General features: G+C 34.9%; 1 protein-coding gene across 1 annotated transcript in view; it reads right to left on the bottom strand.

The window, feature by feature from the left end:
* Window positions 1-27994, bottom strand: part of GTF2F2 (general transcription factor IIF, polypeptide 2, 30kDa) — a 126889-nt gene that overhangs the window by 21703 nt on the left and 77192 nt on the right. The window contains exon 6 of the mRNA XM_004680138.2: window positions 5880-5979. Within this exon, the coding sequence (XP_004680195.1) occupies window positions 5880-5979 (100 nt within the window). The remainder of the gene's footprint in view (window positions 1-5879; window positions 5980-27994) is intronic.

Genomic DNA, 27994 nt, shown 5'->3' with positions numbered 1-27994 from the left:
CACACAGTTCATTTTACTTTCATAGTAGAAAACTAATTATTCAAGACTAAAATGCAATCAAATGTTGAAAATCCACTGTGATTATGGTACAGATATGTTCAACTATCATTACTGAAATGTTAATCACTGACTAAAATTATAAATGCCACCCACTGCCAATTAAAATATTATAATACAGATGTCTGTAAATTTCTAGATGGCTGTTTGCGGAAACACTCTGATTGCTTTGTCAAGGCAGTCTTTTGTGGAAGCTTTTATTTTAACTTTTGAAGTGAGCATGACAGCCTTGAATATCATGGTTTGCATTTTAAATCCTCAAGAAAGATTCCCCTCACTCCCAATATTTCTGCTTTGAATAGAAATTCTGTCCTTATTTCTAGGAAGAAAATTTATTCTTTGGAGTCATTAGTCTTTGGTATGCAAAGGACAGATTATGAAGTATTCTTCCATATAACAGGCAAATAGTGAAAAAAAGCATTTATAACATAGTACTGTTTTAATCAACAAAAGTGCACATTTATACATTTAACTCAAAAACACAAACCAAAAAATCCAGGAACCTAGGGTCTAAAAACTAAGAGTTGGTAGTCACACCGAAGAAATCAAAGTATGCATAAAAACAGATTTACTTTGTAGTTCCTGGGGGTATACCTAAAGATTTTATATAATAATTCTCTTTCTTCCAACAGTAACTTTCCAGTTAAATTTTTTTTTTTTAGTTTTCTTTTGCTTTCTGACCCAGAGCTGTTTCCAAAAAAAAAAAAGGGAAATCTTTTTAAGCTGGAAGGGGGTTAGGGATGAGAGGAAAGTACAGACAAGAAGATATTGATGCTTTTTTAAAAAAAAAAACAAAAAAACAAAAAAAAACATTAGGTCTGGTGGAAAGTTCTTGGTCTCTTTCCAGCTATCATTTTTCGCCTCCATCCCAACAAGACAAAGCAGCCTGGACTATAAAAGTCCCCTGTCTCTTTGGATCAGATCTACAATATGCTAAAATTACTCTGGGAACTTAAACAATTTGAGATTGTTGGGCTCTACATTACAGCACTTAAATAAACCTCTGAAAATATTTTTCTTTTCTAAAAGCTGTCCAGGTGATTACAACGGGCAGTTTTTACTGAGAACCACAATGTAAACAAAGGACATGATTTCTTATGAGAGAGAATGAGTTCCTTATGTAAAAAGACTACGGACTTTAAATTGGAATGCTGCAAAACTTATTCAGGCTACATGATGATGTCTACAAAAATCAACAAAACACATGCAGAGAAGCATCATCACTTGCAATCAGAGATGAAGGGTGTTGGGAGGTATCTTACTAATATATTAGCTCACTCTACATTTTGATTATCTACTTTTATCAGCAAAATATATAAAGCATGAACAAACACGTACCATACTGTGTTCATATACATAGATATTATAAAGCAAACACAAAATTTAAGGAATGAATGAAAGCAAAATGTTATTTTTAGAGTTTTAAATATTAATTTGTCAAAATCACAAAATTCTTCAAATTTTTGCATTCAAAATATAGGATTTATTTTCCTGTTCTTAATGTTTAGTTTTTAAGTGAATTGCAAACTGTGATAATTTTGTACTAACAATAGCTGATTTAGCTTAATATACAACTCACAAAGGTCAAGGGACACAATGGCACTTATTTCTGACAAGTCTTTAGCTCGACCTTGGCAGGGTGGCAGCAGGTTGACCTGTGCCTATACTCCCAAATTTCCATTGCCAGCTGGTTTCCTGCTGGGGTTCTGCCAATGGGAGAATGAAAGTAGAAGAGAAGGTTTTTTTATTTTTTGTGCTTGTGGGAGCAAAGCCAACAGCAGCAGCTTCCTGATCCTGGTAACAAACCCCCTTCTTTTTGTAACTCCAGCCCTTCCATTTTGTATTCATAAACCATCTGTAACCAATTCCCTACGTCAAATTCCTTTCTGCTTGAAAAATCTAGAGTCGCTTTGTTTCCATGATAGACACTAACTGAATCATCATTAAAGGCCGGGGATGACAAGCAAGCCAAATGATATTAATAATTTCCTTTTGGGGAGGACTAAGTTCTTGTCAGCTCGGATTATGTCATCTTTCTGCGTCAAGTGACTGATAAAGAGATCATTTTAGAAACAAGGGAGGTATAAATTTTTCTACTTTCATGTTCATGTATGTTTGCTTTATTAGTTTGAACTTAAAGATTCTTTACAAAATCTTTTTTTTCTAAAAAATATTTATTTATCTATGCATACAAGAACTGGGGTACAGACCAGAAGTGCAGGGAGTGAGAGGACTCACTACAGACAGTGGGCAGGTGGAGCCAGACAGGAGAAGTCTGCAACCCCATGTGGGTCACCTCCCTTGCTGGGGATTGAACTCCTGCTGCAGTGTCTGCTGAGAGCTTCATAGTGCTATGCCTTAATCTCTCACATCATCAGGAAGGCCCCACAGAATCTTTTAAAATCATTTGTTCTCATACTCTGTTTTCTCTTCAGATCACATAAATCTTTCGCCTTTAAAAAAATGATTTATTCTTGTTTTTTTAAAAAATATTTATTTTATGCATACAGAACTTGGGTACAGGCCAGAGGTACAGGGGTGGTGAGAAGATTCACCAGAGACAGAGTGAGGAGCAGAACAGGACAACTGAAGAACACTGCTGAGGGGAGCAGCAGGCAGGTCAGGAGAGGTCTGCTGTGCCATATGGGTCAGCTTGGGGGTGGGGATCGAACTCATGCTTAAGTGGCTTTAGCTTCTCAGTGCTGTGCTTTAACCCACATGAGCCACTAGGGAGGGCCCTAAATCATTTATTCTTTTTGTGAAATTGATTTTTTGGTTAATAGACATTATAATTTCTAAGGCCCTTAATGTGGCAGCAAACTAAAAAGCTGGAAGATGAAAACAGGAGTTCTTAAAGCAGCATCTATATCCCCTGTGTGTTCTAGTTTTTGCTAAAAAAAAAAAATTTTTGTAAAAAAAAAAAAAAAAAAAAAAAATCACTGGCTGATACAAGGATTACATAGGGGTATGAGGGTGAACTGCCATAGTAAATATTTTTAAAGAGCAATTTTTCTTCTATTAGGGGGAAAATATGATAAATATAAGCTCCAATATACATCCTACCTTCATTCAATAGGTCTCTTGTAAGTTCTCTGCCAACCCATTATTTGCCAAAGTTTCTTTTTACTACTTCAAATGTTGGAGGAACGGAAATATGGCAAGGTAAGGCCACTAAGGAAGAAATTTGATGGTTTCTATCCCACACAGGGGTGAAGTTTTAGGTCCATGATTTCAGGAAAGGGGTAGTCTAAGCACTACTACTAATCATATAATTCTTTTTGTCCAATAAATGTTTTCTAAATAGCTAGTATGGTAGGTAGTATACCCCAGATAATTTGTGAACTAAAAAACTACATTTGAATGTATTGCTTAGGCTCCATGTACAGTGAAAATGTAAATATTTATGCAGATTTACCTATGTGCCATAGGTGGGTGAAAAAGTTTATGGGACTAAATACAAGTATATTTCTTTCTGCTCACATGCAGAGTAGTTTCACAAATACATAAGCCATTTTCCAACTTCCCTTTCGTTACAATGAAATACTGGCCTTAGTGAAGGACTATGGGTTCCTTGGCATCAGGTGTGGTTTGGTAACATACATTTGAATCATATACAAGTGTTGTCAACCAATGCTGCCTCAATTTAAAAAAAAAAAAAGACAATAAAATGAAATATTGGACTTCATGTTTACATAGTTCCACTTGGAAATGAAAACATTTCAACATTATACTATGTTCAAATGTTTTTACTGAATGCCGTAATTATGTAACCTCTAATTAATTCCTGTTGAACTACGTCAGTGTTTCTCAACATTCAAAAGTCAGTGTTCCCTTTTGATAATGACAACAGTTTTATACTCTTCCTAGAGTTGACATTATAAACTTTTAAAAGGTATGCAAAATAAAAAAAGGTATGCAGGTATCTTTGCTTATTTTGATACCTTCCCAAGGAAAAAAACTATTATATTAAAAAAATGCAACCTGATAGATTATAATTAATTTTTCCCCCCAAAGATTTATTTTATTTATGCATACAAGAGCTAGAGTGTAGGCTAGAGGTTTGGGAAGGTAGGAGAATTCACTAGAGACAGAGTTGGGAGCAGAACAGGCAGAAGGATTGAAACACACTGCTGAGGGGAAGCAGCAAGCAAGACAAAAGAGGTCTGCTGCTTGAGGTAGGTCAGCTCCCTTCCCAGGGATGGACTTCATAGTGCTGAGAATTAATCCCTTGTGTGCTACCAGGGAGGGCCTCAATCTTTTGTTTTCATGTAAACAAATCTCAATGATTACTATATGGTTCATTGTTATAACTGCATTAGTATAATGACTCACTCACACCATGACAACCTTAATAAAGGTTTATAATATGACCTGATGTCACGTTTAAGAGTGTTTAAAGTGGATTTATAGCTTTATATCTTAAAAGGAGTTCAGAATATCAAGTATTCATATAGATGATGCAAAAATACAGCATTTTATGTTTTCCAGTATCACTATGAACATAACTAAACAGTGAGTGGTCAGACTTTTCATACTAGCAAAGTGGCAGCTTTGACTGACCTAAATGATGTATTGTTCACAAATGATGGCCTATAACAGTATAACAGGAATTACCCCTGTGGAATTTAGGAAAAAGGATTATAATCTACACAAATGTTGACTCACTATGTCAAAGGACATACAGATTATACCCCATCTGGAACCTAGAAAGTCATGACCAGAGAACTGTAAGAAATGGTAGCTTCTTGAGAAAAGGAATCTTAAGCAAAAGCAAGGAATTAAAAATATGTCGAGAAAAGGCAAATCTTAGATAATTATGGCAGGATACTATCATGGTTAGGTACTAACACTCTTCTCTAGTTTTTTTTTCTTTCTCAGTCCAAAGAAAAGTTTGACTACCCACTGCAAAATTCAGACAATATCTGGTCACTATGGCAATTCTAACAATTCAAAAAGAAGAAGAAAGTCAGGATCTACTTAACCTAGCACGTACCATGCAAAAATAACAAGTGTTATAGCATTTATATAATAATTTTGGATATTTGTTTCCAATCTTTCCCTATGTTAAATGATAAAGATAAACACTATTATACATATGTCTTTAGGCATGTCTTACTAAGAAATTCTTAGATATAAAACTGCAATGTCAAAGGTTATTTGCCTCTATAGTGTTTTTGATAAATTATCAAACTTTTCCTCCAGAAAGGTTGTATGTTTATCTAATCCTATGGAAAATGTGCTCTTTCTTCTCACTGTGGTTAAAAACATATACAAGAGTAGAAACTGTATACAACATGCATTAAATGTGCATTATGTACATATATTGCATATGTATATAACATATATAACATACATATGTAGAAATAAGATGTACTTGTATAAAAAAAGGTTTAAAGAACGTATTTGAGCAATTTTCACTTTGCAGGATAGTGTAAGACCTGTGAAAGGTGAAACTATGCAAAATGACTTTAATCAATAGGAAAAAATACCATGGTTCCATGACCTTTTAAAATGTTTGCAGAAATATTTAAAAACTGTTTAAGGTATAGAAAAAAGATAATAAAAACTAGTATTTATTAGTAATTTAGAATATCATAAACATTGAAAACTAAAGTTTTATTTTCTTGAAAAACTTTTCAAGAGTGGGTTGGATAATGGCTGCTCTCTTCTCATTGTTCAAATCAGGATACAGCGTGAACATCTTTTGTATCCTCTGCACACTATCCTATTCCTTAGTAAGTATGGATGGTTCAAGCACCTGATAGAAAGGTACATCACCTTGAAAAGAATAAACACACCAATATAACAAGACAAAGACTTACATTGTACTGATGATTAGCAACAGGCTTGTAATTGGTTGTCACTACTTTGTCCAGTTGTTGTGATAACCTTACAGGCTTGGAGGACTCTTCTATTTGCAACCTGAAAAAGAGAAGGCATTATGAACAGATTTACTTGTTTGTTAGAGTAAAATCTGAGGAGTTATTCCTTTATTTCTTACTTGAGAAACAGTATTTCATACGTGAAAAAATAACCTCAGAAGGTATACCAGCTTTAATATTTCAAAAACACACTGAATATGAATCATTCTAATATAGAAACTAAATGATAAACCAGCCTAAAAACTGTAACATTACAGTTCTATAATTTTCTTTTAATCCTATACTGTGTGCTAAATACAAAGTGCTAAAGGAAAGATTTAAATTAGCTTCAAATTTCTGGAAAAAATATCTTCATGTAAAAACAAGTGATCTCAAATCATATGGTCTAAATCTCATAAAGTTATTACCTTAGAATGTGTATTCACTGGAGAAAAGACAAAAGCAAAAGGATAATTCTCTGGCACTCAGTGCCTAACAGCTAGTGGTTTTCTTCCAGATTATGCAGATACAGAGCATTTCAATTATCACAGAAAATTCTACTAGACAGTGGTCTGAACTATGGAAAATTCCATTCAAATTAAAATGTAACTCAAAATACTACTTCTGAAAAAAAAAAGAGCCATGAAACAAACACATGATATTATGTAAAGCATACGACAAAGCACAACGCTTAAATCATACACGGGTGAGCAGGCACACACACTCAGGTAGCAACCTTAGGAAATTTTGTTTTGGATTAAATATTGCTACATTCACAATGAGCCACACTCAACCATTTTCTTATTTTCAAAATTAGATGGCTTCATTAATGTATCAGAACAGTACATCTAAAAACTTTTCAAGGTGACTGTTTTTAAGCCAAAAGGTATCATTTTACCTTTAGATTTATCAGTAAGATATTGGAATACAAGAATATGTTTAAAGTACTACAAGGAAAAAACTGCCAACCATATGAGCTAAGTTATAACTGAAGAACAATAAAATATTTTTGACAAAAACTAAGTTTGTCATTCATAGGTCTGGAGAGAACTACTAATAGATTTATTTTAGGAAGGGAAGTGAGCAAAAAAGGAACTAGTAAGATTTAACTATCAGAGCAAAAATACCTGAGAGTCACACTAGAAAACTGCATATTTAGTAAGAACAAGTGTCTTTAAAAAGAATGTAGAATAGTAAAAGTGAGATCAGAATTAATGCAATCTATGATTTCTTAAAGAAGATTTCTATATCTTTTCTAAAATTTATGCAACAAGTACCTATTATTTTTATAATCAGGAAAGGAAGTATAAAGAAATAGTGCTTTTTGGAAGGTTAGTTTGAAAGCCATAAAAATGTTGGTCATTACAAAAAAATGCCAGTCATTTAAAAATAATGTACTCAACACCAAATAGTTATTTGAATGAGACTTTTAAGTCCTTCAATGCTGTAGAAAGGAGCTAAAAACATTTCATTCTAAATTCTAAAAATAACTAAAAAAATATTCCTTTAGGATATAGGCACTTCTATGGTCACTGTAGTAATTTTTATGGTAGCTAAGTTGTGGAAACAATCTAAGTTACCAGACACGAGGGACTAAAAAGATATGTTATATATACACAATAGAATATTACTAAGCTGTTAAAAAACAAAACCAAAACCAAAACAAAAAAGCCACTTTTTTTTTTTTTCTACAACATGGATGGAATTGGTGGTGATCAGAGCAAGCAAAATAAGTTGGAAGGAGAAAGACAAGTACCAGCTGGTTTCACCTATCTGTGGAATGTATAGAAACAAAACAAAGGCTCAGCCAAAACCAAAACCTAGAAATGTGCAGGTAAAATTAAGGATACCAGGGAGGGTGGAGGTGGTAGAGAACAGTATTTGGAGGGGGTCCAATGAACTATGGTAGAAGATGATGGGTTTCCTGGTGAGAGTGTCTGGTAACATACATACTTTGGAAAAGGTGGGAATCAACACCTCTGAATCCCATGGAGAGCGCTAAAACAATATTATCTAATAAAATAACATTTTAAAATTTATTCAGAAGTACAGCTTGCAATATAAAAGATATCTGTACAATATTTAATTCCTCTATTTACTTTTGCCTATTTTTAGGTATATGACACCAAATTACTCAGATTATTAGATATGAACCAACTGCTTTTTGAATTTGAAGGTTATAAATACTACTGGTTTGTTTTTATGATTTCCAAATTCACCATACAATCATTTCTACATGGAAATATAAATATTTGAATTCCTGCAATCATTTATAAATTTATATCTATCCTTTAAATACAAAATGATTCTTTTATAAAGCGTAAGAAAAGTGCTCTAGAACCACCTTTTTAAATTTAGTGTATATAACCCTAAATCATATAGAAACAATGTTACTGAGCCAAATATAATTTCTAAGAAAATGAATAAAGCACTTGCTAGAGGTCTAGAAGTGACATCTACTCCCAGAGATGGTACTGGACTTACTTAATGCCCTCTTAATGTTTTAGGGAAAAACAATCTCCTGCACGTGACTTCAAGTCCCTCTGGGATATAGTCACAGTTTCTCTCCAGCTCTGTTGATCAGACTGTGGCTGTGCCAGGACAGATTTCAGAAGGAGTTTTTTGCTGGCAATCACCCAGCAAGTATTTACTGGGTACCTATTTGGGTTAGAGGTTGGGAATGCAGCAGTAAATAAAACACTTGCTCAAATGGAAGCCAACCATTACACAAAAGCTTATCTTTAGCTAATCAACAGCAGTGTTGAAAGGGACCAGGAAGTGGGGTTGGTAGTATGGCAGTTGACTGCATCTGCTATGAAGTAAACATTAATCCCAAGGTGTGCATTTGAGTGTTAGTACAGGACAGTTTGGGCTTAAAAGAGTTGTAAAAAGGTTTGTAGAAATGATTCTTCCAGGCCAAATTGTCGCAAAACTACTGTGTTAAGCCTTTAGAAAGAAAAAAGGTGATTGAAGAGAGCAATATAAGAATGTTTTCAAAGTGTTAGAACTTTGGGGAAAAAAATACAACAATGACAGCTGGTTTCTAAACACCCCTCTTTGTAGTCTAATCTTAACTCTGTTCCTTGATGCAATCAGTGCTCAGTTGGCTTCACTAAGTGGTAAACTGTTATGCTGCCACCAAATTGCTGTCCCTGTTTCAATCATCTTGACCCACAATTTAATTTTGAGATATTCAAGGAGGGAGGTGTGCAGTAACTCCTTTCTTCCACATTAAATGCTTGTTCTCATTACTTCACAGTTTGAAAATTCTCTCGGGCTTCAATTTGTTTAGGTAAGTGCTTCTTTATAAATGGGAGTTTATTCTTGTCATATTCTTACACTTGACTTTACTTGACGCTACTGCATCCTGATTCAGATTAACATGGCATTTTCCTTTCAGTTCTAATGTAACTGTTCTAGTCAATTCAGCATTGATAGTGTCATGTCATTTTTAGCCTCAAAGTATTTTTCTTCTAAATATAAAAAGGACTATACTGAATTAACTTTTTAAAAATAAAGAGCTTGTACAAAAACATAACCTTCTTATTATATATTTAAAACGTCAACGCCACAGGCTTTGTTTTAATTAAAAGAGGATATCTTATGATTCAAAATTCAAAAGGTTAATCTATGGACTGAAAAGACAACATACTTTTAAAGAACTAAATCTTAAAATATTTTAATTAACCTTGAATAGTCTAAGATAATTTAGCAGGGTTTTTTACTTAACACTAAATAATTCATTTAACATTATCTCATGAAGTGTCAGAACAATTTGCAACCTGATCTTACCAATGAACAATGGGCTAAATGAAACATTACCGACCACAACCGGCCTTCAAAGTCAAAATCAGATTTACCCAGCTTGTATAAAAGCATGTAATATGGAGATATGTGGCTTGAAGCAGAATCTCAATCTATCACTGCAATTTTAGGCTGGACTGGAAGCATCGCTTCATACTCCTGATCATGTTTAAAAAAATTCTTAACTCTTCAAGGAAAATTTAAAATATGGTGGTATTTTCAAAAACAGCAACAATAAAATAATACTCAGTGATCATTTAGATGCAACCAGACCCTATTTTACCATGTTTTATAAATCATTAAAAAAATTGGAGCAATTAATAGCACCACTGCAGGATAATTTAAAATATAATTCCACATTGTTATGAGTCTAGGACTCACTTTATCACTAGTCATTCTAGAATTATTAGAGTCAGTGTTGTTGCTTGTTTTTCCTTTCAAAGAAAAAGCTCAAGTTACATGACCTAAAAGCTGCAACACTAATAAAAGGACAAAATAAGTAAAATTTCCTTGATACTTAATCTGTCTTTAATGAGGCCAATGAGAGAGGGAGGCGGACGGGGCAGAGTTGGGAAAGGGAGAGGAGGGGAAGAGCAGAGAAAGATGGGGAGGGAGAGGGAGGAAAAGGAGAGAACACACTTTACAAGACCAAAAAAAAAAAAAAAAGAAAAAAGACTATCAGGTAAAGGTCACATTCATTAGGTATAATAATGGCCCCAAATCTCCTTATCAAAATTACTTTAAAGTCTTCATTGTTATAGTTTATTACGATTTATGTATTATACTTGGAATTCAATTTTCAAATTATTTAGTACATTTTGGAAATACAAAGTTCATGTTAAAAAAAAAAACAAACCATACATCATCCAAATATTTCAGAGGATGTACACCGGTAAGATCTAACAACAATAACCACAAAGAACCCAAATTCTACTGCAAAGTCTACAAGTTTTGTCAAGAGAGCCTTCATTTACCTGATGGGTAAGTGCAATGCTTTTTATGTAAAAGAACCCAATAAATATTTGTCAAGCAAATGACGAATGAAACCTTTATTGAACAATTAATCACAAAGGAAAAGGCAGACTCCTGTATTAACATACACCACAATTAATCTTGATGTTATATATGCAGACTTTTTTCATACCTAAGCAGAAAACCCAAAGTAATATCACTTAGTAATCTGGTTATCAGCTGTAGAATTATACAACTACAAAAAGTACTGAACAGTACATGTTTTTATCAGCAAATGCCAAGGTAGGAGTCACTTTACAATGTAAATATCAATCTTTTAACAGTCATCTATCCTCTGTGCTACAGCTATGTTTGATTGCAATTTATGTCATTCTTAAAACGATAGCTTTTACAAAAGAATTGTGTATTTTCTTGTGATTTTGATTTCACCTTTGAAAGGAAGAAGGTAAAGCAGTGAAGGAGGTAAACAGTGCCTCTCCTGGGGCAGGAAGCTGACATTTGCAAGGGTGAGAAAGAGAAAAATCTCACAGCAAGAAGCAGCAGGAATAGCAGTGGAGCACTGGGATGCCTGCGTGATCCAGGTCCCATCACGTGGCCCAAAAGTCAGCAAACGAAAAAGGAAGGAGAAAGGAGAATCAACTTGGGAGCAGGTGGCAGAAGGCTGGGAGAAAGGCCAGGTGAGGCAACGACCAGGTGTATGCTCAACTGATGACTAATATGAAGAGGTTCTGAAGATGTCTAGTTTCAAGAGAGTACCGCTATAGGAAGTTTCCTCATTTTGGGGGTAGGACAAAGAGAGCTTCTAAGAGGAACTATAATAGAGTACATGCAAATCTATAAAGAATGTCCATTTAAGTGAAGAAATTTTAGGGCTTGCAATTGACAAGTCATCAAGTTATATCATTGTATGGCAGAATTTCTGGACGGATTAGAGACAGTAAATACTATATTATTTGGACAAATGTCTTACAAATATTTTAAAAAATAATCAGGTGATCTATTGCATATCCCTAGGACCTAGAAAGCCATACAAAATAAATGTTTTGAATAAAGGGATAAAAGTGTTGAAAAGGGGAATAAAAGTTCTAGATTACATTTGATCAAACATGGTAATTGTAAAATCATAGGATTTACAGTAATATATGCTAACATTTAGATTTGGCATTTATGAAGAGACTATAAAATGTATTAAGGTCCTCCCTGATGGCGCAATGGGTTAGGACACAGCGCTACAAGCTAGTCACAGCCACTTCAGTCTGAGTTCGAGCTCCAGTCCTGGAGGTGATCCACATGGTGTGGCAGACTTCTCCTGACCTGCCCACTGCTCCCCTCAGCAGTGTACTTCGTTGATCTGCCTATTCTGCTCCCCACTCTGTCTCTGGTGAATCCTCTTACACCCCTGTACCTCTGGCTTGTACCCCTGTTCTGTATGAATAAATAAATAGATCTTTAAAAAAATAAAATGTATTAAGGTCTAGCCTTCACTATATAGAGAATAACCAAAACTGAAAATAATCCATTATTTACTTGTACTGTCCAATATGGTAGACACTAGCAATATGAGCTATTTAAATTAATTAAAACTAAATAAAATTAAAAGCACCAATTTCTCAGTCACAATGGCTATGTTCTAAGTGCTCAAAGTTACATGTCACAAATGGATGCCATACTGGACAGCACAGATAAAGAAGTTCTTCACTACAGAAAGTTCTATCGTACAGAGCAACCATAAACTCAAATGTCTGCAAGAGTCTGTCAAGAAAGTAGAAAATAACAGTGAGGGTGGGGGCAATACTGGAAGTAGAGCACAGTTGCCATATCAAAGGAACATACTCCTCCAAACCTGCTAACTGTTACTCTGTAGGAATCTTCTAATTACTCAGGATCCTACTCTGTAGGATTTCCCATATTGGGGACAAGACAAATCTCAGATCTTCTAATTACTCAAGAAGATGAAGGGTCAGGTGCTTATGTGAAATCATTCGTTAAACTATCAACTATTTCAACCTTTAAAAGGGGCAATCTCTCTTCCTTCAAAACCCAAAAACATATTTACTTAGCTATGCCAGGTCCACTGACCTTGCTTTCTGTGAGTGAGTGTATCTCTTAGAGTTTTGTTTTTTGTTTTCAACAAAGAATTAAGAATTATTACCAGGAGAAGAAAAGCCATAACACAGTGTGTCATAAACAATGGCATTAGGTTTTCAGTTGTGTTCTAAAACCAGCCATTCCTTGCACTTCCATTTCCACACTCTCATTCTAAGGGCAATTCATGGGAGGCTGAAGGACTCTACAAGGCTGCTCTTAGGGGAGTGTCTTCCAGTTGGTGTTTAAAGAATCAAAAAAATCTCTTATAAAACAGAAATATGACCATTAAAAAAAAGATATATTTATGCATATAAGAATACACTCTTCTCAGAAGTGAACATTTGGGGTATAGGTCAGCGGTGTAGGGAGGTGGGGTGGTGAAAGGATTCACCAGAGACAGAATGGGAAGCAGAACAGGTGGATTGACTGAAATACACTGCTGAGGGGAGCAGTGGGCAAGACAGGAGAGGTCTGCTGCACTGTATGGGTCAGGTCCCTGGTGGGGAATTGAACTCATATCACGTGACTGGCAATAGCTTGACAGTTTGACAGCACTGAGACTTTAACCTCTGTGTCACCAACGAGACCCAAATGTGACCCTTTTTTTGCTAACAATTTATATTATAGGTTCAACCCAACAGTTTCCTCTTAGTGGAAGATGTAACACTGAGATGAATTCTTCTACATGAAAATTATAATTCAAATTACTAATTAAGTCCCAGCATAATGTGATTTTGACTATGATCAGGCAGTGTCAGAGGCAGAGAGGGAAAATATTTCAAGATTTCTTATCCAGTGCTCTTCACCTATATCATAATTACAACTTAACTATAATGAAGCAATTCAGACACTTCAAGTTGGTAAACATATACTTCAACTTAAAATGTTTGTAGCTACTGAAGAAAATATGTTATGTCCATTACATTAGCTAGCTAACTGTTCACAAGGGGCCTCTACCCAGCAAAAGAATGATGACTCATGCTGGACTGTTTTCTCCCAGATTCTTGTTAGAAACAACAGTCACCCACAAGATTTTGGTATGTGTTGAATAAGGTAAAATAAATGACCCTGTCAAGAAGACATTTTACTAAGTGTCTAGTTTTTGTTTTCCTTAATTACTGCCTAATTCCTGTTCTTTAAGGGAATACTAAGGCTATCAATCCTTTATCAAATGTTCACTTCTGAGAAGAAGTGTATTGCCAGCATTCCAGAGAATATTTACTTCTGCTGTCTAAATAACACAAAGTCTCCACTCAACAGTACAAAACACAGTAATTTACTACATGGCCAGACATTTTTACTACCTCACATATTCCCACCCCCCCATTCTTTCCTTATACAGTCTATTTATTACCTTGTGTTCAAAGTCTTTTCCAGTAGATACCTCTAACCTAAGCAATAGCATTACTTCTAAGCCACAAACAGTCCACTTGCATGAAATACAACTGATGCCCAAGTAGGAAGATAAGGGTCAGAGGACAGTTCACACAGACAACTGATTCTTCTAAGTCTGGAAAGCAACAGGTTTATATGTAAGGTTTGCACTGCCTTAAGTTTTGTTCACATAATCATAAATATTGGCCAACTTATCCATTGTTTCATTCAATACAGGCATGATTTCTTATGCCATTTCATGAAAACAAGTTCTTTTCACTTTGTAAGTTTGGATGGGTATGGGAGTGGGGAAGAAGGAGAGAGCTGGCAAAGAAGGAAGGGGGAGGAGAAGGCAGCATTTGAAGGAAGAAATCTTTTGCTGATTATGCCTTCCTGTTAATCAAACACTCCAGCCACTTTTATTGCAGACACAAAGAAAAACATGAGGTAAAAAAAAATAAAGTACAGCTGATCAGGAACCATTTATTAGTTATCAATACATGACTAACTAGTTACCTTGTTTATGCTAGAAATGAAAAGCCCACAACCCCAACGGATGATGAATAATAACAAAAATACAAGTTTCATTCTTTAGGAACTTTTAACTTATATCCTTTCTTCAAATTCTAACAGAAGTAAAAGGTTTAAATAATTTGACATGGTTCCCAGGGTAGGGGCAAAGATTTTCTACAAAAATGAAGAGTAATATTTATGACTCAAATCAGTAATCAGAGATGAGACAGAGTGGTGAGACTTCCTAGTGGGAAGGCTGGGGATTCCGCTTTAGGCTGCTGCTCTTTGCCATTGTTATCACTCAAGCAGCAGTGCTGAACGATGATAAATACAACTTTTAATAATTTTCTGGCTCACTGACTTGATTTTTAAAATTGAGATTTACAGAATCTGTGTTCATCATTTATTTTGACAGGGTTATTTGGCTATATAAATTAAAATTACTTTCTTTGATCTCCTTTGATGTTTAGATGATAAGGAAATTTCCTTCTAAATGCTGTCCAGCTATAGGTAAGACATGCAATGTTCTTAAGAGCTAATTAGAACTAACTATAATTTATATCAAAGACATTAAAATGTAGTAGTTTGCAGTTTTGGTTACTTAAATCACTGAATTCAAAAATTCACTAGAGATATAGGCAAAATATCTTTTGAGTAGAACCTCTCAAGTTTTGCAGATAATTCAGGATACAGCTAACTCATGATAGATAAGCTTTTTTAAACTATTAGTCTCAAAATGTATACTCTCCCAGATTCCCCTCATCATACTGAAGTGTAATCAAGGAGGTGATAAACATTTCTTCTCAAGAGAGAGGGTCACCTTCAGACAAATTACAGTGGGTGCTACTGAAAGAAGAAACTATTTTATTCCTCATCCTTCCTTTACTGGGAATATTCAGTTTACTCTGGCTAATTAATGCTCCAATTTCTCACTTCCTTGTCCTTTTTAGCTCATTTTCTCTAGATTTTTAAAATATAATTCTAGATTATTTCATGTGTAATGTTTAATGCAATAGCCAAGACTCATGTCTTCAGGCAACATTAAACAATAATTCTTAGGTTCATTTCTGCTAATGCTTCCTAAAGATTAAATCTGGATAGCCTACAAATATTTGCCCAGTACCTACCTACACTCATTCTCATACACATGTATGCGGCATGGAGGGGGGATTTATTTAGAGAGCTCTTAGAGATCTTTTTGACACTATTTTATTATGTAGAACTCAGATTTCATCATTCATTCCTTCTTCTTGACTACTTCCATAAATATAAAGTTATGCATAAGCACTAATTGAGTCTCTGCTGCTAGCTAATTAACTGTCATAAGCTTTGTACTTTGTTGCAGGTTCCATAGGTACACCCAGAGTGTACAGAATCCCACTATGATGTGTGACTCAAAACTGAGGCCAAACAGCCAGGGTGGCAGCTCTCAGTGATTTCGTGGGGACTGCCATGCAGTCTATAATCACATCAAATGTATCTTCACCAGAAATATTTAAGAACTGGCTAGTTTATTTATTTAAGAATTTAAATGAAACTTAGATAGTGCCATTATGGATAAAAATGCCACAGTAAGAGTTTCTTTCAGTATCACTTTTCTACTTTTGTAGTTCTTAATTTCTTAATTCTTAGTTCTTAATTCTTAGGGCAAATAGTAAAATAAATATTACTGGAAAGGCTATATGGCTGATATAGAAATTAAAGTATATGGACATAAACAATTTCATAAAAATACCTTTTAACTCACTAACTTCATTAGCATTTGTAACTGCTAATGAAACACCAAATATAAAATATACTTGTACTTTTATTTTTTCTTTCTTAAATTTGTCCTAAGAAGTCAAGAAGAAAACTCAAGTTAGGCCAAAATAATGGATTCTAATGCATTACTTGTAAGATAAACAAAATGCAAACCTTTTCTATTTTCATTAGGATTGAAATACATTCATTAGTTTAGGGTTGAGATTTGATTTTGAGATATTAAAGTCTCATACAGGTTTTATACCTTTCAGAACAAAATTCTTTAAAACTTAAGATAAACTGCTCAAAACTGTCATTAATATAATAAAATTAACTCAAGTTTCATAACAGAAACACTAATGGGTATGTATTTCACCATGCTGAGAATAATTATTACACATAGATTTTCTATTGTTACAGTTTTGTCAGTTCATGCTGCCAGCCTTCTCACAAACATTCAACTATTTTTTTGCCAGTTTCCAGAACTGCTTATACACTGACTGACAACAGGCTTTTGGTTTCATGTCACTGGATGGGGAATTCTGCAACAATGACAGGAAGTCAGATTTATTAAGAATGGAATATATCATTCTGTGAGTTTAACATTTCTTTCTGATATTAGTAAAGGTACAGAGGTACTACAAAATGTTTCAGTCTAGTTTTTCTAAATATATAAAATACTACCTGATTTTATTCAAACCTAGGCTTTCTATAGCTACTGTACAAAGGCAATAAATTTAGCAGAATTTAGAAGGGTTTCTAAACGAGATGTGGGTGAAAACAGTACTGACGCCTTATGGATTTAGACTGTGTTATTTTATTTGCATTGCTAGGTCTATTTAAAAGCAGCTTCACAAAAATAAAAAAAATGGGTCTACATCAAAAATAAAAGCTTTTGCATGGTGACAGAAACTATAACCAAAACAAAACAAAATTCTACTGAACAGGAGAAGATCATTTCCACATCATGTGTCCAGCAAGGGGTTAACATACAAAATATATAATGAACGCATAAAGTTCAACAACAAAAATGATCCAATTACAAAATGGGCTGAAGGTTTGAACAGACATTTCTTCAAAGAAGACATGCAGATGAACAACAGGCACTCAAAAAGATATTATATCAGTTATTATTAAAAGAAATGCAAACCAAAACGATGAGAATGGCTATTATCAAAAAGGATGGAGAAGATGTGGACAGGGATCCTTAGCCACTCTTGATGGGAATGTAAATTGGTACAGTCAATACAGAAAATTGTATGAAAATTCTTCATAAAACTAAAAACAGAAGAATTGTATGATCCAGTTATACTTGTGGGGATTTACTTGAAAATTACAAAAACATGGCCCTCCCTCGTGGCGCAGTGGGTTAAAGCACTGCACTGAGAAGCTAAAGCCACTTCAGCATGAGTTCGATCCTCGCCTGCCCCGGAGGTGACCACATGGCGTGGCAGACCTCTCCTGCCCGCCCACTGCTCCCCTCAGCAGTGTACTTCGTCGATCTGCCTGTTCTGCTCCACACACTGTCTCTGGTGAAGCCTCTCACCGCCCCTGAGCCTCTGGCCTCAGTACTGTATGTACAAATAAATAAATCTTAAAAAAAAAGAAAAAGAAAAAGAAAATTACAAAAACACTAATTCAAGGACACACACACATAACCCTGTGTCTATCTGTGGTGTTATTTATAGTAGCCAAGAACTGGAAACAACCTAACATCCTAGCAATGGATGATCTGATAAAGATGTAGTGCATATAGACAATGGTATACCACTCAGCTATTAAAAAAAGATGACATCCTGCCATTTGTAACAAAAATGGATAGTTCAGAAGGTATTATGCTTAGTGAAATAAGTCAGATGGAGAATGCAAAACACTGTATTTCATTTACTTGTGGCATATACAGAAACCAAACATATAAATTAAATAAAGACTTTTAGAGAAAAAAAAAAGGAAAGGTAAGTGAAAAAAAAAAGCAAACCATGGACATAGGAAATAATCATAAATATGTGCCTAATCAAGACACAACTGCATGCTATTTTTTTTTTTTTTAATAGCAAAGGCTGAAATGGGGGCTAGAGAAAAACTGTGATTCTTAGGAAAAAGGTAAAAAAGAAGTCAGGCCAGAATGTTAAATCTGGTCAGAGCTGAATATGATTCTCCATGTTAGAAAAACAACAAGACAAACAAAGAAAAAGGCAACAATCACAGAATCTCGGATGTGAGATCTAATGAGAATCAAGGACACAGGAGAGAGATGGTGTGTGTTTGTAAAATCACTTCTTTAGAGGAACATTGTTCAATAATGTTCAATTATCATATGTGGCTACTGAATACCTGAAATAGGGCTAGTCTGAATTGAGAAATCCTGTAATTGTAAAATATACTGCAGATTTTGAAGTCACAGTATGGAAAAAGAATGCCAATTAGTTCATTAATCAGTTTTACAGCAATTAAATGGGGAATCACAACATTTTAGATATAGGGTTAATTAAAATATATTATAAAGATAAAAAAAAAGCAGCTTCATCTTCTAATCATTTATTTTATAGCCTAAATCTCTATAAAATCTTAGGGATATCAAACTATTATTCTTCATGTAGTTCTGGTCAGAGTAGCTGCTATTAATGGCACAAAATAAATGTGTAAAAATGTTTTCTGCTCAACAAATATGAATGGCATACATTATTACATAGGCTACTTGTAATTGTGATGCATATTTGAGAAGTGATGGGCAAAATCCACTTTATTTTCCTAAACTACTATTCTAGGACAGTGGGTCATTTATCTTTATACATGTGGCTTTGGTGGACATCTTTGATAAAGCTGAATTATAGTAAGTTGATACTAGCAGGAAAGCATAAATTCCTACATTTTTTCTGCTGTGGTAGTGGCTTATTGGAGGAAAGCTCTTTCTCCTAATTCCCTCTCATGTTGCTAGCTAAAGGCAACGGCAAGTCTGCACGCATGGAACAGACCAAGGTAACAAGAGCAAGTGGCGTACTGAATTAGGTGGGAACACATCACCACAAACAAGTCACATTATCTTTTTCAAATAATGTATAGAATATGCATTTTCTGTGAGTTACAAGTTTATGCTATGTGACATCTAAAGGAAATACACTTGAAAAGAGAAAAATAGAGTAATGAGTAAAGGAAGTTAAAGCTGGTGTACAGGAGAAGAAACGTATAAAGTAATGTAGTTCAAAGAGACTAACCTAACAAAGTAGACAAAGGTTGGAAATATTACGATAAGTACTTTCCAATTTTCACACTTATTACATTCTAAATGGAAGTCTTACAGCCAGAATTATTTAAAGTGGTTCAAATATTAGCACCTAAGATTACTAAGTAGCTCTGATTGCTAAGCTTTTGATAATGTCTCCAATCCCTCTTTTAGGTGAGTGATTAAATAAACTGCTTATGATGACAGAAGAAACATCTCACTGCAAGTATGAATCATTTTTCCAAATTAAAATTTCTGTGATCCTAAGACTACATGATAGGTGCCAACAGTAGACAACAGGGGGATCAAACAGCTATAATTCGGCAAATTAAAAATACCATTCTATAAAATTCTAGTTGCCTCTGAGTAGAAATCAGAATTATCAGCTACATATCATGTCAAACTGTAGGAAGCTACCCAGGCGTACACTAACCAAGACATTGTTGCCATGGTGACTAAGCAAATATAGCAAATGGCTACTTCATTAGTGACTCTATGAAACTATAAATGCTGCAACAATGGATGGGAAATATCTGGCAGTGTATGGCCACAAATGCAGGCTGGTATTCAGAGAGAAATTCTGAAAAAGTAAGGTAAATTTTAATACATTGTTTTAGCTGAATTTTCTTGAAAAATTAAGAAAAGAGATTCTGGTGCTAACTAGATCCAAATGAAATCAGGAAAAAAAATGAGAGGAGTGATTAGGCTCTAGGGAGAGCGCTCACAGGGGAAGGGTTAGGACCAGCTGCCGTGGGGCTGACATTGACATTAAAGAGTGAAAGTCATTTAGAATGTCATTTAGAAGGGCCACGAGAGAAAGAAGGACTCCTGTTGATTCACTGCTTTAGATTTTCCAGTGTGAAGTGGGGAATAGGCCATATGATCCCACTTGCTCTCCATCAAAATGTTGAACAAAGAGGCAACATTTCTGCACATTCCAACTTTAAAGATTTCAAACTTTTTACATTCAGCAATAAAAATAAATATTGGATATAAACTTCTAGAACACAGTGATAAAAGATTATAAAATTACCTTGAAGTTAAAATTATCAAGCATTCCACTGTACTCTAACTTCACAAAAACAACTACCTGCAAATTAAAAAACCCCAAACGCTTCTGTATTTTCCTCATGAATTTATATTGCCATCAAGAACTTACAGGTAGTATTATATAAGAACTAAACAAAGATTTTTGACCTTTTGATGATATATAACAAGAATAAAGTAAAATGTAATACCTGACATGTAGTTAGTTGCCTAAAGCATAACGTTATGAATAGTCACACCACCTCATGATCAACAAGCACACTGGCAGTACTGGCACAAGTTAAAATTTTTTGTTTTTCAAAACTACCAATACTGTTTAAACAACTGGTAATATACAAGCATACTGACTTCTAGTAAACATCGAACAATGTTATACCTATCATTGCCTTAAGAGTAGATATCAGAGTATAAAAGTAATGTTTACTAAAACACTAACATTCCCCAAATTCTCCTCTTAGGATCTTCTAATCCTAATTTATTTATCCCATGACTTGTGCCACAACAGACTTCTTCCTAAGCACCGCTAGAGATATACAGATCAGTATTGAAATCACCTCCCCTATCATAATTACTTATTGTCTGTGACACATGGGTTGCCATTATTAAATTTTTACCTTCATTTCTTTTTAAAAGATTTATTTATTTATGCATATAGAACTAAGTGTAGGGGTGGTGAAGAGGATTTACAGAGACAGAGTGGGGAGCAGACTGATGAAGTACAATGCTGAGGGGAGCAGCGGGCGGGTCAGGAGACGTCTGTGCCATGTAGATTACCTCCATGACCAGGTATTGAACTTGTGCTACAGTGGCTGTGGATAGCTTCATAGTGCTGGGCTTTAAGCCATTGTACCACCAGGGAGGGCCCTCACCTACATTTCTATGTACCTGTTTTACCTTCCTTATTAAATTGAAAGTTTGGTGTTTTTCCCTTGGAAGAGTGCAGAATGGGATGGGGGCAGTGAGGATGACCTGTAATTTATATATCTGAACTAAGAATACAGCCTAATTAGGTGTTTTGACTATTTCTAAAATAAAAAGATAACCAAAATAAATAAATAAATAAAAAATCCCATATATCACTATTTTGGACCAGATTTCCTTTCTGTCAGTGAGTGTCTAAAATATTCTCGGGATCACCATTCCAAGATCTACATGTAAATGTCTTTCTTACCCACCTTCACTGCTACTTACAAAACTGCATTAAAAGTAATACCTGATTTTTATGAATACATATTTATTTAGCCTTCTTACCAGCCACCAGCAATCCCCCAACACATATCTCTACCATCATTCAGTAGACTGTGAGAAGCATGTCACCTTATACCTCACCAGGACATACTTTTAATCAGTCAATCAATCATGAAAACTAACATAGGAAGAGGTAAATCATAGTATACAGTAAAAGCTGCAATAGAGAGATGAGTAAACTACATGGGGAAGATGCAGTAACTGCTTGGACAAATTAGGAAGGCTTTCTGGAGAGCTGATGGCTCAACCAGGAGTTTACTGTACAAAGAAGGGAAGGTGAACAAGGTGGAAAATTCCAAGAATGGTATAGAATTTTCAGAAGTTCAAAGAGAAAGTAAGACCAAAAGAGAAAGGGGCTAGGGAAAAAGAAAGAAAGGGAAAGAAAGGAAAAAGGAAGGCAAAGGAAGAAGGAAGGTGGGAGGGAAGAAGAAACAAAGAATAAGTGTCAGGAGACTTCAATTGGGCTACAGATGCTCTTCTACACCATTGAGCTATTAGAAATCTGTTGTTAAAATAGTGAAACTACAGGAAAGGTTCACTTTAAAATGAAGATTAGTTCTTGGAGTAAGAATAAGCCAGGTTAAGGACAGACTGACGTTGGGGCGAACATCAATACAAAGAGAGGAAGAGAAGCAAAACTGTAAGTTGAAGGTGAAGTACAGTGTGACTACGGTATGACACTTTATGTGACAATGAATTTAAGAGGGTTCTGGAGAGCTAGAATGAGTCAGGACCAATAACAGGAGAAACCAATATTAAGCTACCATAATTAAAAGTGTACATTTCTGACATGAAAGTAGAATGGTGAAGTAGAAAAGACCTATGAAATATGATGCTAGAAATGTAAACATGAAAGTTATGATACAATGGTACCACAAATCCCTGAAGAAAGGAAAGTTAAAGAAAGTGCTTACAAGAGGGAAAGCTCTACCTACCCTTTAGGATATGCTGATAGAAAAGGGCATCACAAAGAATGGCGAGCTGAACAGACATCTGCAGCGGAACAGTAACCGATGATACAGTTTTAGAGCTGTAGTTTTAATATGACATACATTCTCAAATTTATTTTTTGGTTACATGTTACCTGTTATAGAATTACAGAATTGTAGAATACAAATACATGCTATAAAATTTGTAGGTACAAAAGGATTCAAGATTAAAGAACTTTAGTTCTCAAATAACTGTTGTCTTTGGGAGGCAGTTTGTCTTAGGCCAGTGTTATTCTTATGGAGCTGATTGCTGGTGAAATATTTAAGAGCTAAGAAGCCATCACACTTAGATTTAATTATACTTTTAAGTCATTTTATCCTACTGTAAATGTTAATAAGTTAAACCATAAGCCAGCAATTAAGAAACAGACTTTTGAGAGAGTTTAGGTTACAGATGAAACAGTCATCAGGTTAAATATAGCACCATATTCTCATTTATAAAGTATTTGAAGACTGAGCATCTATGCTAAGAATTCTTTATCTGCCAGACTAATATTTATCAAAATGTATTCTCAGGTCTACTTACACCAGAATCATCTGGTCACCTATTAACTATGCATATTTCTAGTCCCAACTCAAGACCCATTATCTTAAAAAAAAACTCTGGCGGTTAGGTCCTGAAACCTACATTTTAAATAAAGTTCCTGGGTGATTTATATACATACATAACAGTTTGAGAACTGGGTACTTAAGCACTATAAACACAGAAACCCTGTCTTATTCACTGTGGGCATACTGCCTAGCACAATGCCCGATAAAGAAAGCCTCCTATGTACACTGGGACTCACTGCAGAGTATCCTGATATGCTGTTAACACGTAACTTATTTTGAAATTGCATGTTTTATCCATGATAGAAACCTGAATAAAGAGCAGAGAAATAAGCTTCGGCAATCAACAGCTTAATAGAATTCATTTATCTGTATGATTCAATTTCACAGCAAAGCACTTGGAGAGATGTCAGGGAATTTAATTAGCAAGACTTTATTATATATCTGAGTTTTACTTAGATGGTACAAGTGTATCATGTTAACCAAAGGCCTAAGTGAGCCAAAGGAGTGGTTCCAACATTGGATATTCTACATATTCTCTGTTTTGTGACTTACTAAATACAGTGAATTTGCCCTAATCAGAATCAGGAAAGAAGTAAAAAAAGAGCATTTCAGCAACCAAAACAGATGTCATCAGGCCAAGCATGACAGCTCTTGCACTTGACTCATAGGCGAGTCCATTAGACCTTCACTCGGAGTGAAGAATCTTAAAACTGGTTTCCTAGCTCACAGGAAATTAAAAACACTCAATCAGAAGAAAGAAAAGGGCTGCAGTAGACAGTAACACAATCAACATGACAAAATGATAGTTGCTAAGAGGAGAGTGAACAAAGTAAAACGCTGTTACCATCCAGTGAAAAGGTAAATAATCCTCCTTCCTGACAGTATCTGAAGTTATCTACCGCTTTATTAAAAAACGGGGATTGTATGAAAAACTAAGTTAAAGTGATCCCTTAAAGGATAACCTTTTAATATAAAACAGATATCTAAAATTTATATTTCAAAAAGTGGTGCTACTGAACGCACTAAATATAACAAATAGAAGTATAAACTGGTAGTGATTAAAGGAGTTGCAATAAAACACCATATGGTGCTAAATGTAATTATGTAATATGTATTAAAAGTCTGTAGAAAAAAAAAAAAAAGGCTGTGAACAATAGCATTTGGCCGTCACCACACCCACCCCTTTAAAAGTGGTGTACCAGACAATACTGGTAAACAACAGATTTGTAAGTTAATTTAAAATATGTTATATTCATGTTAGCTTTAAAAAGTGTATGTGTGAGCGCTTCTGTACAACTGCATCATTTTAGGTGATGTGGTAATGTTTTAAAAGAAGATCAAGTGTAGCTCATGAAACAAATTAGGACTTTGGTTTAGAAACAACACAAAACACTATAATCAAAGAACATAGTATCTACAGTAATCAACTCAAGAGCAGAAAATTTTTTTTTCCTTTGAAGTATCTGGCACACAACTGGTGTTCCATGATTTCTGAGCAAATATGTTTACATATGTTTGTGGAGCTTGGGTTGTAAGTCTTTGGGATAATGGGTCTAAAATACTGACTGAGGGTGAACTCTGTGTACCCTATTGTATTAATTTTAATTTCAACAGGCAATAGCACCTTTAATTCTTTGTCCAAGTTATATTACATGTAGCCTGTGTCATAACAAAGACATGCCATTTTTTTTTATTAAAAAGTTTATTTTTACATCATTTTGCACATTTTTTTTCCATCTCAATTGTAATCCCCGCGGGTTTCCCATCACCAAATCACCCCTGTGCCACCACCATAGTCCCATGCATTTCCCTCCCTCCCCCCCCCGTTTTTGATCCCATTCCCCACTTCACCCCCACAGAAAGACATGCCATTTTAAAGAGAAACTAATTTGACATTTTAAAATCAACTTTGGAATGTATGGATTTAATTTAAATTATTTCAGTTTTGTGAGAATCTAGCTAATAAAAAATTATCACACACAAAAACTATTAATCTTCAGATAAATCTCCAAATTGTGAAAGGATTTAACAGATTATGAAAAAAACAACAACATTCATTTAGTCCACAAATATATTATTGAACATCATCCTGTGGCAAGTATCACATTAGATTGTAGGGATACTGTCAATAAGTCATAATTAATAATTAACAGCACCACACAATAATGAGTGCTAAGAATACAGCAAACTTGGAAAGAGGTTCAGCAAGTAACCACTAGGGAGGGAGAGAGAAGGCTACACTATTTCACTTAGGAGTGGTCAGGAAGGGCCTATGTAAGTCAGTGACATAAGAGTTTAGAACTGCATGATAAAAAAGGAAGTTGATATTTTAAGATGTGGTGAATGATTTGTGCTTAGGCCAAAAGAAGAATAGGCTTTTCTTATTTGAAGGGACAAAAAAAAACCACCAAAAAAACCAAAACAACCCAACCAACCAACTAAACCTAGTCATTTTGAACAACTTCCCAGTGAATGAGAGAAGGTATCATGGAAGAAGTTGTTGAAGAGCTTTCAGGATCTGACTACAGAAAGTTATGAAAGTCAGGTCATGTAGGATCTTAAAATTATAAGCAGGGAAGTGTTATAATCTAATTGATGCTATCACTACTACTCTGACTGCTATGTGAAGAATGGCCTCTAGGGGGAAGCAGTGAGCCAATACTTAGGAGGCCACTGCAGCAGCAGAGGGGAGGGCCAACTCACTGACAGATGCCCTGCAGTCACACTGGGTCCACTCTTAGAAGGGTTTTGTACTTGATTAGATGCACTGCCATCACCATTTTAAAATCTTAATAATTTATGAACAAGGGGCACTGTATTTTCATTTTGGAATAGGTCTTACAAATTACAGTGTCTAGCCTAAATATAGGTAAGTGAAGAAGACAGTTTAGACTTGTGCAGCAGCAGGGGTGGTAAGTAGCAGGTCAAGGTGTATAGTGTGACAAAATTAAAAGATAGATTGGCTGTATCTTGTTAAGAAGAATCATGGATAACTCTCCACCCCCCCCCCAACCCTCTTTATTTTTTAATGGAAAAGGGAAGAGCAGGGAAAGAACTACGTCAATGCTTGGAGGTAACAACCAATAATTCAATTTGAGGTATATAAAGTAAAGACACAAGTAAGACCTCTGAGTGGAGCTACCAAGGATAATGTTGTATGTCTATGAATATGAAATTCAGGAGAGAGGTCTGGGGTGAAGATACAAATTCTGGATTTGCTAAGTACTTATATTTTTAAGTGGATGAAGTCACCTGGCAAGACAATGTGGAGGGGAGGAGAGTTCAAGAAATTAGGTGCTACAGAGACAACTAAAGCAAGGGGAAAATTAACGAAGGTCATTGTAGCCAGGGGAGGAGAGTAAGCCAAGGACAGTGCCTTGGAACTAGGAACCTTTCTCAAAATGAAATGTTTGAGTCAGTGAGTCTATAACTGAAGAGTCTGCTTGTTTGGTCTAACACTGAAGTACCTATAATCAGCCCTCCCTCTACTAAAACTATCACGTACTACTACGCGGATCTGGTAAGTCTCCTAAAACACTCACGCCTGTTAATTTAGCCCTGATTATGCTTTGCCACTTTAGCTTAGAATCTCTTACTCCCTACTTCTGTCTCTAATCAGTCTATAACTATTTTCTCTGACTTCACCAAATCAGCATATTGTGAAACCTGGTTTTTATTGCCTATGTCAATCTTTAATATTACATACAGTAATACAGCATTGTAAATTATAACTTAGTATGCATGTATGATCCATTTTTCAAAGCAGATAAACAGCGGTTGCTTTTAAATGTTACATTGCTTGGTATATATTAGATGCTCAGTAAGTATCTGTTTAACAATGAAAAATAAATGACACTTTTATGAAGTGTGAAATATGGGGAAGTAACAGAAGTATATGAATCAACCTGTCATGCAATAACTTAAAAAGGAATGACTCGTGTTCAAAATCTTGGGCAGCCTGCAAGACAAAGACATAAACCCAATGTCTCCTAACTTTCCACACTTCCTTTCTTCAACAAATATTTACTGAGAATCTACTAAATGCAAGGCAATCTTGTAGTCATTTGAGATACACTGGTGAATTAAGTAGACAAAAAGTTTTATCCTCATAGAGCTGCATTTTAGTGGGAATACTGTTCACTAGCATGTTTTGGTTTGTATGAACTAAGAGCCCACACCTTCTTCTTCTATTTCCTTTATGTCTTTTTTTTTCAGTTTAGAAAGCTTCTGCCTTGACATAAATTTTATTACTAATTTCTTCCTTTTGTTTTTCTTAAGTATAGAACACACCAGAAGAAAAAGATTTTAGACCTTTGGGGCATTCAAAATCACTAAAAAAATTATACATGGTATATGACAATAATAACATTAAGGTATACTACAAAATAGGTATTTAAAAAAGCAAAACACTATTAGTTCATCAAGCCACCCCAAAGTATACAGCTTTTACTTAAACTTCACAAAAATAAAATAATAATCTTCATAAAAATATAAAGTTACAGGGCCTCTCTGGTGGAGCAGGGGTT

This window comes from Condylura cristata, unplaced genomic scaffold (genome assembly GCF_000260355.1).
Source record: "Condylura cristata isolate star-nosed mole 26May11 unplaced genomic scaffold, ConCri1.0 scaffold00010, whole genome shotgun sequence".
Taxonomy (NCBI): Eukaryota; Metazoa; Chordata; class Mammalia; order Eulipotyphla; family Talpidae; genus Condylura; species Condylura cristata.
The sequence above is the reverse complement of the archived record's forward strand: the minus strand, read 5'-3'. Positions and strand labels throughout refer to the sequence as shown.